This window comes from Cryptomeria japonica, chromosome 10 (genome assembly GCF_030272615.1).
Source record: "Cryptomeria japonica chromosome 10, Sugi_1.0, whole genome shotgun sequence".
Taxonomy (NCBI): Eukaryota; Viridiplantae; Streptophyta; class Pinopsida; order Cupressales; family Cupressaceae; genus Cryptomeria; species Cryptomeria japonica.
The window spans coordinates 858,424,578-858,437,372 of NC_081414.1; the positions used below are offsets into that span (position 1 = coordinate 858,424,578).

General features: G+C 32.9%; 1 protein-coding gene across 1 annotated transcript in view; it reads right to left on the reverse strand.

Moving 5' to 3' along the window:
* Window positions 1-12,795, reverse strand: part of LOC131049133 (phosphate transporter PHO1 homolog 9) — a 135,841-nt gene that overhangs the window by 113,234 nt on the left and 9,812 nt on the right. Inside the window, exon 5 of the mRNA XM_057983163.2 lies at window positions 5,664-5,735. Coding sequence (XP_057839146.2) covers window positions 5,664-5,735 — 72 coding nt within the window. The remainder of the gene's footprint in view (window positions 1-5,663; window positions 5,736-12,795) is intronic.

Below are 12,795 nucleotides of genomic sequence, written 5' to 3' on the forward strand. Positions count from 1 at the left end.
CCTGAAACAACAATTCTAACTTAAAGTGAGAATTGTATTACATTTATAAATATAATTTCATTGATTCTAAAAACGTTTTACTCATCTTGATAGTTTTCTCTGATTTGACAGTGTATTTATGCTGATCATAAATCTCCCATAAACTGGTACTATTTACTTACAATTCTGCTATCAAATTCCTCACTACAAATCTGTTGTAAGACTCCTTATATTGCCAAATGTTCTTATGAAGCCAAGATCTAAATTGATTATCCCTCTCCAGTTTTGTTCCACATAATAGATCTGATATATCCCTCAAGAATCACTGCCTTCTCAGGGTATACATCTCCTCACAGCAGATGTGTCCCTTCTTAACTAAATTGCTGCTGTATCAATCACTGTTTTAAATAAATGACTGATTTTGTAAAGTAATCATTGCCTCTTAACATATTAATTAATGCATATTATAATCGCTGTTGTCTGGAGATGTATTGATGTCCATTCATAACTTAACTTATGGAATTCTCACCGCTACCTTGATAATCACCAGTATTCCACTTTCTCCCTATCTTCCGTCCTAATCCCCGATGCCTGATAGAAGAGATTTTAAATCCCAACTTATATCTTGTTGAATGAATAGTTACATCATTTAAGAGACACCTCTCTTCAACTTAAACAAATAAGTTTATCACTCAACCCGCACCCTTCGGTAATTAATATTATTTGCTATCTTTATTCAGGTCTAATTGATGCCTTAGTTATCTTTATCTTCATAGGCGGTGGAAAGAATATTTAGTGGACACCTACATCCCTTAATCATTATACTTGGTCTTGGTTAAAGCATTCCTTTGGACACAAATCGTAGCCTTATGATACCACTCTTGCTGGATATCAATGTTTATTGTTGAGGGGACAATCTCTACACCAGCCGTCTATTTGGTATTTGGTTTAATAATAAACTTTATATATTGATTGGGATGAGTCCTATATTATATATTGTTTTTATTGAATATTTGTTTTCTGAATTTATTTATTATTATAATTGCTTCTAATTATTTTGTTCTGATAATGAATGTTTACTTATATATTTATTATTGATCAATTACAATTACACGTTATTATTGGTCAAACATTTAAGTATCACTATTTTATTGAAATGTCATTTTTATTTATAATATTTTCAAATATAATATTAATTTATTTTATTTAAATATTTTAAAAATATTAATTAATATTTAATAAATAAATAAATATTTAATGATTTAAAGAAATCATTTGTTGATAATTATTATATTAATCAATAATAATTACTTCATTTAGGTTATATATAATGATCAAGGAGGGCACATGGCATCCCATTTACAACGAATAGATTTCTTATCTGGTGGAAGATCCGACAGAACCCAACTATTGTTCTTCAAAAGATTGATGCTCAGATTTTGTAGCCTTTTTCCATTCGGGTTTACCTTTTGCCTCTGAATAATCCCGGGGCTCATAAACACTCTAAATGTTAACCATAAGAAAAAAATTGACAATACCCTGCTTGCTCTTGCCTCTAGATGATCTACCTTCAACAAGCTCATTATTTCGAACATCACCGATAAGCTTTTCCCACCACTTAGGTCTAAGAGAAGCATCTTCTTCCAAATCAAGATGATCATCATGACTTGGGCTGCCTAGAATGAAATTGTCTAGATGCTGATCTAGGTTGTCCTAAGCAAAATCTATTGCTATAGGATCATGACTAGGACATTCCACAAGTTCAGAATCATCAAAATCCCTCCCTTCAAGTGGAGCTAAAGGAATCCTTGCACCCAAATCTTTAGCTTGTAGAGGCTGATCTTTGTGACTCTTGATGGTAGAAGAGAGTTGAAAGGGCAGACCTTCTTCATCAAAAAATCTCTACTGAATATGAGACAATCAGTGTTCACATTAATCGGTCGATATGCTTTATTATTGTCATTGTAGCCTATATATAAGCATCAAATTTTGAATTTTGGAATCCAATTTGGTCCTCTTGGCATCTAGAATCCAAGCATATGTTGTTGAACCAAAAACCTTGAGGTAGCTAGTTTTTGGTTTCTTGCCAGACCATGCTCCTTTTGGGGTCATATTCTTCACAACTTGAGTGGGAGACTGGTTAAGAAGGTACACAACAATATATATTGCCTTAGCCCAAAAATTCTTAGAACATTTATGTTCTCCATCATACAATGGGTCATTTCCATAATAGTACAATTCCTCTGCTCAACAACACCATTCTGTTGAGAGGTATGCGGTGTGGTAAATTGACGCTTAATACCATGTTTAGCACAGAAGTTGGTGAATTCATTGGAATAGAATCTGACCTAAGAGTTACGATATGAAATCTTGATTCTTTTTCAATTAATGATTTAAACTTCTGAAATTAATTAAACACATCTAATTTTGCCTTTAGGAAAAAAACCCACAATTTCCTACTAAAATCAACAAATAAGAGAAACTACTTGGCACCAGTGACCAATGCAGTATTCATTGGTTCACAAGCATCTACATGATTCAATTGAAGGACCTTGGATGCTCTCCAAGCTTGTCCATCCGAAAATGGAGTTTGATGTTGCTTCCATGCTTGGCAAGCTCCGCACACACCATGTGTCTGCTATTCAATCTCGAGTAAGTCATTTAACAAAATCTCTTGAGCCAACTAGACCTATGATAGGTTGAGATGCCCATACCATTGATGCCAAAGAGTACTAATGGATGAACTCTTTGCAACCATTGTGTGCTCCCGAGACTCTCCAGTATCAACCAACCTATACAATCCACGATCTTCAAGCCCAATTGCAATTGTCTTCTTGGACTCTTTGTCAACAATGTGACACTTATGTGCACTAAAGACGACATCCAACTTTGGCGAGTGTCACATAGTTTCTCATGGAGAGTATATTGTGCTCCATGCCCAAAAAATAGTATACATTGAGAAATATGAAATTTCTCCCACTAGATGTAATCTGAACGTTGCCCTTACCGACAACTGTATACTCTTCATCGCCGCAAAAGATCACTAAATTATAGAAAGGTTTGTTCTTCGTGAACCAATCTCTTCTGTGTGTGAAATGGTGAGATGCTTTAGAATCAATGTACCACGCAAAAGATTTGACATGATCAGCTGGTCTTTTGGCCATAAAAGCATAAAAGGCAAACTCCTTCTGCTCAATATTCTCTACAACATGGGCCTTCTGTTGAGACCCTCCTTGGTTGGATTTCTAATCAGCCAACTGATTCTTGCATTGTTTCTTCACATGACCAAGCTTACCACAATAATGACATGTGATAGCCTTCTTGGAACTCTCCTCAGAGGACTTGCCTTTGCCTTTGCCTTTGTCGTTGTCTTTGGCAATAAAACCTTTTTCCATACTAGTTGTCTCCTTGCTACTCATAAACTGCTTCTTCCACCTATCTTATTGCAAGAGCTTGTTGCACAGTTCATCAAACTTTTGGCCAACATTGGTTGATGTAATGCTGAGAGTTTCGATGAAGTTTTCATCGGATCACGATAAGTTTTTCAGCGTGATGAGCACCATATCCTCTTCTTCCATCTTGCGACCAAAAGTCTCCAATTGATTGCGAATGTCTTTGATCTTCATGAGATGATCTTGCAAAGACATTTTGTCATCCACATAATTGAGAACAACATATTCTTCAAGAAAAATGCTCTACCCTTGTCTAACATTTCGTGTAGACTCTTCAAGTGTGTCCAAATTTTTGTAGTAATCTTGCCAAATGGCACTTCTCGAAACATCTTGTAGGTGACAAATAATTTGAGCAACATAATTGCTTCATGATTATGCTCATCAAACTTGTCCTAGTCTTTGCCTATAGCAATGGGATGTGTGGTTGTTCCAAGGACAATTTGATCAAGGCACCGATACTTGAAAATAGTGAGCATCCTCTATTTCCAAGTATTGTAATTTTTGTTGTTGAATTTATAGTTGCTTTCCAACATGATGTTGGTCAAAGACAGTATCCCTCCAATTTTACATAGGCACGAAAAATGAGGTCAAATAAGCATCGATTTTATATTGAAAAAAATAAACAAAAAATTCTAGTTTTGCTAACAAAATCAGTCAAACCCTAGGTTGAGTAGACACCCTCGATTGAGCAGAAAAAATAACCCATGTTTTTTTTTAAAACGTCAAAAAAAATTGGAAACCTCGACACACCAAAACCCTAGGTGCATGCCAAAAATCGCCCTCGATTTTGAAAAAATAGTGCAAGAAAAACAGGGTAAAATGGCGATTTGCAGAAACCCTTGCATCGCAAGATATTGTAAAAAGAGGCATAAACCCCTATGCGGAAGGAAAAACACTCGGATCACGCTGCAAACCGTCATGTGGCGAAAAACAAGAAAAAAACTTCGTCACGTAGGAAAAACCAATTGCTGCAAAATATCGCCCACAAAGAAAAGAACATGGCGTGGGAAGAACTAGTTATTGTCGCGCGATCTGAACAGTGGAAAGGGTCACATTTTGTCGAACTGAAGAAAATCTATGATTTGAGCACAAGAAAAGGCTATGCGATCAAACCCTTGACGCCCGCAAAAATCTACCTCAAAAATTCCTACATTTTTTCACGTGAAGGAAAATGTGATTCTCAGTGAAGAAAAAACCCGCGATTTCTCTTCCAAAACAGACGCGATCTTGAGAAAACAAATCCGCGACTTTATTCCCACAATTTTTAAGACAAAATCATCCAGAAACTTTTGGAAAACAATTTCTAGGAAAGCAAAGAGAGCCGAATTAAATTTTTTGGCAAATTTTTTGATAATAAATTTGGCTCTGATACCATGTAATGGTAGTTGATTGATTAACAAAGGAGAAGAAACTCCTTAACTAAGCAATTATAGAATGACGTTTCTAAAACAGAAATGATCGAGATGAAAACAATAAATGAAAGTTACTTACACTAACTAAAGTACATAAATGACCATATATAGCAATATTATTTTAATAAGGTGGTTCAATTTAGAAGTTTTGGTCGAATTGAATTTATGTTGCTTCAGTCTAGAAGTCTTATAGAAGTTGAAGTGTGCTATGGAATTGTTGAGAGCAGTTGTGGAGTTTGGAAGATGTTTTAATCTTTTTGTCCGTGTAGAGATGTGCATGAAGGCCTCTACAAGGCACTAAACCTTTGTAATAATTCACGACATAATGACTTTACAAGAAGATCCCTCACTCTCTTGCAGTTTCTGTTCTCCTATTTTATACTTATCTTCTTATTTTCTACTTTATTTTATATGACCATGCCCTCGATTTTTACTTATATATTTACGATTCCTTTACCCACAATACGTTTAAAACATAGAGACAATTCTTACATTTTGGACAAGAAAAGACAACCTAGACACTCAAATCATATTAAAAATAAATAAAAATTCTTGTTAGTGAATTATATAGCGGAAGTATGAATCTTGTACAAGTTTTGATTTTCCTCTCCTCTTAAAAATAAATGAATCAAACCAGCGCTCAGATATTAATCATACAAATTATAATCATACAAATTACTTTCTTGTTCAAAATGTTATGACATATCAGTCATGAAGGAATAGATGAAAAAATAATTTGAAGGGGAAAGAAACTAGTTAAGAAGTACAACTTAGGCACTTCGATAGCATACAATTTGAAATCAACAAATAGATAACTGACCTCTTCTGAGCTTATTAGATAAGATTTCTCGACAATATTGAGGTAAGATCGTGATGTTCGTCTTCCACTGATCTGTACAAAGAACGGAGAACTCAAGATAAAAAATAAACAATTTTACTTTGGAAAAAATCAAAATAGAAACTTTAAAAGCAGTTCTAAGAAAGTTTAATATAGGGGAAGACCATCAATAGATAACATAGTTCTAACAACTGTCACCTTATTGTCATGTTGACCCCCCAATAGCTGTTATAGTGAAAACACCATTAATAAATTTGTTTTGTACCAATAGCCGATCATTTTTTGTAATTTTTTGTTCATAATTGGCCCATTTGTGCACCACTATTGGAACATTTGTGCACCACTATTGGGACATGTGTCAACAAGTACTAGCGATTTTGAGTTGACGGTTATGGAACATCTTTAGTTAGGTATTAGGCGACACTTTGAAATGTGTATTTTTTGACCTTTGTGCACATAACTGATTCCACAACGTGCATGTTACTACCTAGAAGGAGCTAAGTCGCATACAAAGACAACTATAAAAAAAAATCAAAATCTGATGTACCGTTTAAGATTTGTGGGTGCTCGAAGTTAGCTATGATGACTACTGGTGCTCTTCCCCTAGTCCAAATAATGGCAATAGTAAAAAATAAAATAAAGTTTAATAGGCTTCAAATAATCTAACAAACCAACATCTGAAGGGAATTTATTCAATTATGGTATTGAACTATAATCTTCAAAATAAAATTTGTGGAGGGGCTGAAGAGTGCTGTTGTTTGATGTTTAAGTGGGAAAAGGGTGTCTTGAGCTTCTACTCTAATCTTAAAAAAATTATATATATATATATATATATATATATATATATTACAGAGTTAACTGATAGACAAAACAACAAATCAAAATAGATTATTGATCATGTATTGGTGGTAGTTACCATTCAATTTTGTTAATGTTTGGTTAATAGTACCATGAATATTTTGGGTGTAAGAAAGCTAACCTGATTAACCTTATCTTTAATGGAAGTCCCATACATCCAATTATAAATTTAAGTTCATGTAGGCTGAAAGTTTTCCAACCAAACTTTTATACTAAGTTATATGTTTTTTAATTTTAATTTTTAAAAAATATATACTTCTTTATTGAATTAAAGCACAAAAGAGAATACACAAACGATACAAGAAAAGCCAGCGTACAAGCAAGACCAACATACCAGACAGAATGTGTAGCAAACATATACGGTCACTGAAGTGTACATATAGAGTTTTAAAAAAAATTTAAAGAAAAATAACTTCCTCTACTGAAGATAATGACAGTTAATATTGGTAAATGATTATAATAAAAAATAAAATTAAAAAAAATATATTTAATGATAATTAATAGATATATAAAGATTGAAGATCTAAATTTGATAAGTTTTTGGGATATATCAGATTGCTCATAATTGTTTTGAAATTAATTTTTATATTGATTTTGTGTAGGAAACTTGTTTTGTATTCATAAATTCAACATGTGTAATCTATAAGCATTGTTTCTTCACTTCAATATTTTCTTGATATCTGCAAAAGTTGATAGTATTGGTAAGTACACTTACTACACAGTTATATAATTCAATTGTGAGGGCTTTTCACTTTGATCAATCCTCTCAAAGTAGATGAAATTGAAGACAACACTCGTCAATCATTGCGAATACTACTAAATAATTGCACAATGCTATCAATTGATACTTGTAGATGTGAATGATTTCATTTTTCCTTGGTCTTATAATAATTAGAATGAATGTATTAAATATCTTTTAAATACAAGGGCATAGCAACATATCATACGAATTTGTGTTTACTCAACCCTAGGCAAATAGCCAACAAGGGCATGGTACAATGGTCAAATCATAATATTGTTGTGGCAGCCATTAGAATTCAAACCCCCTGCTGAGCTACTGTTCTAGCAATCTGTGGGCCTTTGTTGGGCCATTGTGCTCCCAGGTGAGAACAAAAATGTTGATGAATTGGGGTGAGGTCCCTTGGTGTGGTCTTCGCAGTAAAAAGTGGGAAGAGATCTTCTGTAAGTAATCTATCTGAGCTCAAACAAACTAAAAGATTGAGTTTTCTTCAACAAAAAAGAATTTGAACAAAAAGCGTAAACATGAAAAGAGAATTAAATTTACATTCAAGTGGGACAAATCTATATCTACACGGAAGGTCTGATGAATACAAACTAGTCCAAGGACAAAAAAGAAGCTAGATTGAATTGGACAGTGTGTGCTTGGGAATACGTGTAACATAAGAATAGTAAAATGGTAGATTAGGTGAACGAATAAGAGTTTGTTAACATGAGAAAATATATAAGCAATAGATGTACAAAAATATCTGTAATTAATAAGTGGATAACATAGGACGAAGGCCTTAGCCTAAAGGTCTCTTCTACCCTACTCTATTAATGATAATTTATAAAACAAAATGTTTTGTATCATTCAAGAGTGTAGGCAACTCCTCAATCATGAAGTTGGTATAAAGTTGAAGGTCGGTGAGAGGGCTGAGAGCACCTATGCGACTGGGGTCATGGACTCCCAAAGCTGTCTAATTGTATCCACAGTATATGAGGCATTATTCTAATGATCTAATAACACCTATAGATGTGCCACGAAAAATCTACATGAATACATTAAACAAAAATCATAAATTTAATGTTATTATTGGTTGGGAGCCTATCATAGATGGCTCTAGTCCAATTGATGTTACCTACGTCAACTAGGTGACCATCCTCATCCTCCCCATCAGTGTATCTCTCAGCACTTACATAGTTTGTCTAATTCCTGTTTCGTCTTGCTGTTTGAACTTGGACCTATATAAACTTTAAAGATATGCTCCTTCCACAATTTTTTTTAATAAAGTATTACTTTTTCTTTCATTATATAAAAAGATAATATGATTATTTCATTTTAAAATAAAAAGTGTAGCAACTCAGAATGGCTAAACCCTACCTACAAAGTTTGCTCGGAAAAACGGCCATTAAAGAGCAATGCATGCCAGAAAAACCTATTAGACTTGGGAGTAGAAAGCATTATTTCCAGCTAAGCGAGCCCCTCAATCCACCAACACCACTTCTGTATAATCTTCTGAAATCCAACCGCAATCATCCTCTAGGATCAAGCTAACAGAGCGTATGAAATATTTGATAGCCCTCTTAGCCTTCTCTTCTCTCTCACGATCCATACGAGGAGACTGAGCTTTTCAAAGGCATCTGGAAGCAGATAAATTTATCTCAAAAGGAAAAGGAGCTCTCAGCAACTCACAGAAAGACGCCATCGAAACCAAGCCACGAAACTTGTTGGTGGCCACCAGGACAGGGCAACCAGGAAAGGCCAAAGCCGCCTCTGCCGCAGTTTCTGGCAACCCATGATAAACTTTTCGCATGAAGTGTTCCGCCAATGTCTTAACCAATCACTTATCCTTTAAACATCCAAACAAATCGAGATGAACATAAGGGATACGTCAGTGTTTACCCTGCCCCAAACTTTCCCTTCTCCCAAAAAAGAAGAACAATCACCGCCTTGAGAGCACTTATCAATTTGAATTACAAACCCATTTGTCAGGCACTGGTCCCAGTTAGGGCCGCAAAATGAAATCTCTGGTTTGCCTCGATGGAAATGGAATTTGGGATTCATCTGAAAGATTCAGAGCAGAACGCAAAGTCTGTCAATAAACCTAATGAAAATGCCAACAATCCCTCGCCTCCAGAAGAGACGCGTAAGATGCACCACCTTGAAGGAAAAGATCCGTTAAACTTCTTTCCACGTCACCCATTGATGATATCTAGAATTTCCTATTGGTACACTCTTTTAATTCTTCGACTGCAGCTATGAACCGGTAGAAATAGGTCATTGAAAAAAGCAACAGGATACCAATAAGATAATTTTTTGTGCTGGTTTTTTAAGGCGCGGAGGGTTTTTTTAATTAAGGGGACTAATCATCTGGCCACACTTTACATTAAAGTATTAGTTTATAGAAGCAGATGTAAAATGGAAAGCAAAAATATTAGTAGTTAGCTAAGAACTAGTTCACATTATCTTAGGTGTATAACAGGGAAATGAAAAATACCCAAAGAAGAATAGGTTGACAATGTCTGTTTTCTTTGCACAATTAGTAAAAACAAAATGGTTTTACATCATGGATTACTCGGTTTATGAAGACATTCCGAACAATTATACGGATATCCTAAAAGTGAATTCTTTAAACACTTTATTCAAGGAGGAAAGAATTGTAAAGATAGTTGATTACATGATCAAAATTCACAGCAAAGAAACTTGATCGGCAAGGATTAGGGCCACTTCTTGTTTGCTTTCTTGCTTTGTTGGTTGGCGGTTCTTTTGTGGTCATTGTTTTGTCATCAATTATGGGTACCATAAATTGTTTGATCTCGTGGACGTCATTATAGATATTCATTCATTCTAATAAATTGATAGCAAAATTTCTTAAGAAATCAATTATTCTACCTATTTGTGTGCCTACACAAATGTATTGTTGAAAAAGAGGTGAATAAATTAACAAAAGATTTTCAATTTTTTTAGAGTTATGATTTATAATTACTTTGAATATAACTATTAAATTTTTCTATCTTCATTTAGATAGAATGGGATTATACCATAAAGTTAGAGAAATAAAAAATTGTCTTGAATTTAGGAGATACACAAAGGATAATATACAACTTGTCTAGGGAATAAAAATATCTCAAATAAAATAATAATTTTTGGAAAATGAAATAGACTCTTAAACCATAAGATGCAAATAACTATGCATTATGATAGCGTGAGATTAACAAATAATATATTTCTATTCAAGGATAGGATAGGATCAATGTACACAACATCTAGTGAGGTTAAGAGTGGGAATTTATTAAATCAAGAAAATGTGTGCATCCTTTTTATTTTCATAGATTATGGTAGAGGCAATACTAGATTATCAAATCATGTTTATATGTCTCCTCCTTTACACACTATGAACAAGATGTATAATGTAAGTATTTAATAGATGAAGCCCACTAGGTTAGTAGCTAAGATCCACATCTACATGTTCAATCTAAATGATCATGCAATATATATAGGATGTTACCAAGTGTTCAGCCTAATGGTATCTATCTTATGCCATAAGCATTACTAGGTGTTGAATGCATATATTGTTAAATGTCAAACTTGTATGGAATTATTCCATGTGGCACACTAGCTACTAAATGTTGTGTGCATATGGTTGTGTTTCCTATGGAGGAGCTAATGTCATGTGTTGCATGTGTATGGTCCAATACAAGGTAGACTAAATCATAAAGCATGCATGTTGGATCATAATATTGAAGCGTGTGGAGCATGTGCGATAACACACAATGTTGTATATTGTGTTGGATATAATGCACAAAGAAATATTGGAGCTTGTATAGTTCAAAATTAGGATGCATTATCTCACTATTGATTGTTGAACCTAAAAAACTATTCACATTTTGTTATGTTATAACATCATTTGATGGATTTGGGGGTTTACGTGGATGACCTTCGATTAACCAATGTAATACTACCTCTCCCATTGTACATTAATGTTTTTAATTAGCACATAAAAAAAAAGTGGAAATTTTTGAAAGGGCACTATAAGAACCAATGTATAATACAAGTCGTGCTTCATGCTAAACATATTTATGAACACACCAAATATTGTGCCCTATAAGAAGAAAGATATCATACACAAATACAAAAGATACATTTGAAAGAGATGACAAGAATTAAAAATAGTTAACCGTAATTTATTAAAAATAAATAAAGAAAGAATAAACTTCATAATCATTTGTCAAAGTACAAAGAAGATGAGATCAAGAAAGAAAGAAGCATGAAAACAATGCATATGCTAGAGTTTCATTTATAAAAGATACTTGAAAGACAAATAAATAAATGTGGTACATCAAATTTGTATCCTTCTACCATAATCATGAGCCAAGGAACAAGAAACATTGATAAGAAAGGGCATCTTGGTTTTTTGGTGATATGTTTTACCTAGCACAAAAGAATAAAGAAAAAAATCATGTGATAGAAAAGAGAAGCAACGAAGAACAAGAGACATATTTGATGATCTCTATTAGAATGATAATGACATTATAGTATGAAGGTTGCATTTATATTCCATACACTATTTTTTCTCTCCTCTAATTCCTCACATTCTAAGGTTGCAACCGATTGCAGGGGAATATATTCCATACAATATAATCACTTGTACATAATTTATTATTCAATACGCATTAAATTATTAGAAACTAATAGTTATATTGTTATGGTTTTAATTTTAATTATTTGTTTATAAATATTGATTAATATAATTAAAAATTAATATATTTAAATATCAATTTTTTTTTTTGAATAAGAAATATATTATAATTGATTATGTTTATTTTGAAGGGAGTATTTCAATATCTTTAGAATTATGAATTTGGCTTGTCTTAATTGAAAATTTTAATTTAAATTTGAATGACTTTTCATCTTTACCCTTCCTACATAAGACCAAGGAAATACAAGCAACTATTTGTGATATATTGATATGCCTTTGTATTTAAATACATTCATTACATTTATTCTAATCATGAAAGTATATTGAATTATAAAGATAAATCATTAGAATCTACACATTTTAATTGACACCCTAAAAGGAATCTAGGATTACACAATTATTAGAAGTGTTTCTATGATTGAAGAATGTTCTCTTCAATTTTGTCTACTCTCAAGTGGTTAATTGAGGTGAAGAGACCTTGTGACTTAGTAGTATGATAAGTTGGCAAAGGTATTTATTAATACTAGAAGCCTCTTCAAATGTAAAAAAAAAATATCGAAAGACATCAAGGTATTTTAGACAAAGTGAATATAAATAGTTTGTAGATCAAACAAGTCAAGTTCACAAGTACAAGACAAATACTTATCCTTAAAAAATTTCCTCATACAGTCTAAGTTAAAAATTATAATTCTTAGAAGACTAATACTACGTCTAAATCAAACTCTTTTAATTTTTTTGTTTTATTTAATCAAACTAAATACATTTATTTTTTAATTACATAAAATTAAATTATTACAAACTATCAATAACATTCTACACTTACCTAAATAAATTTT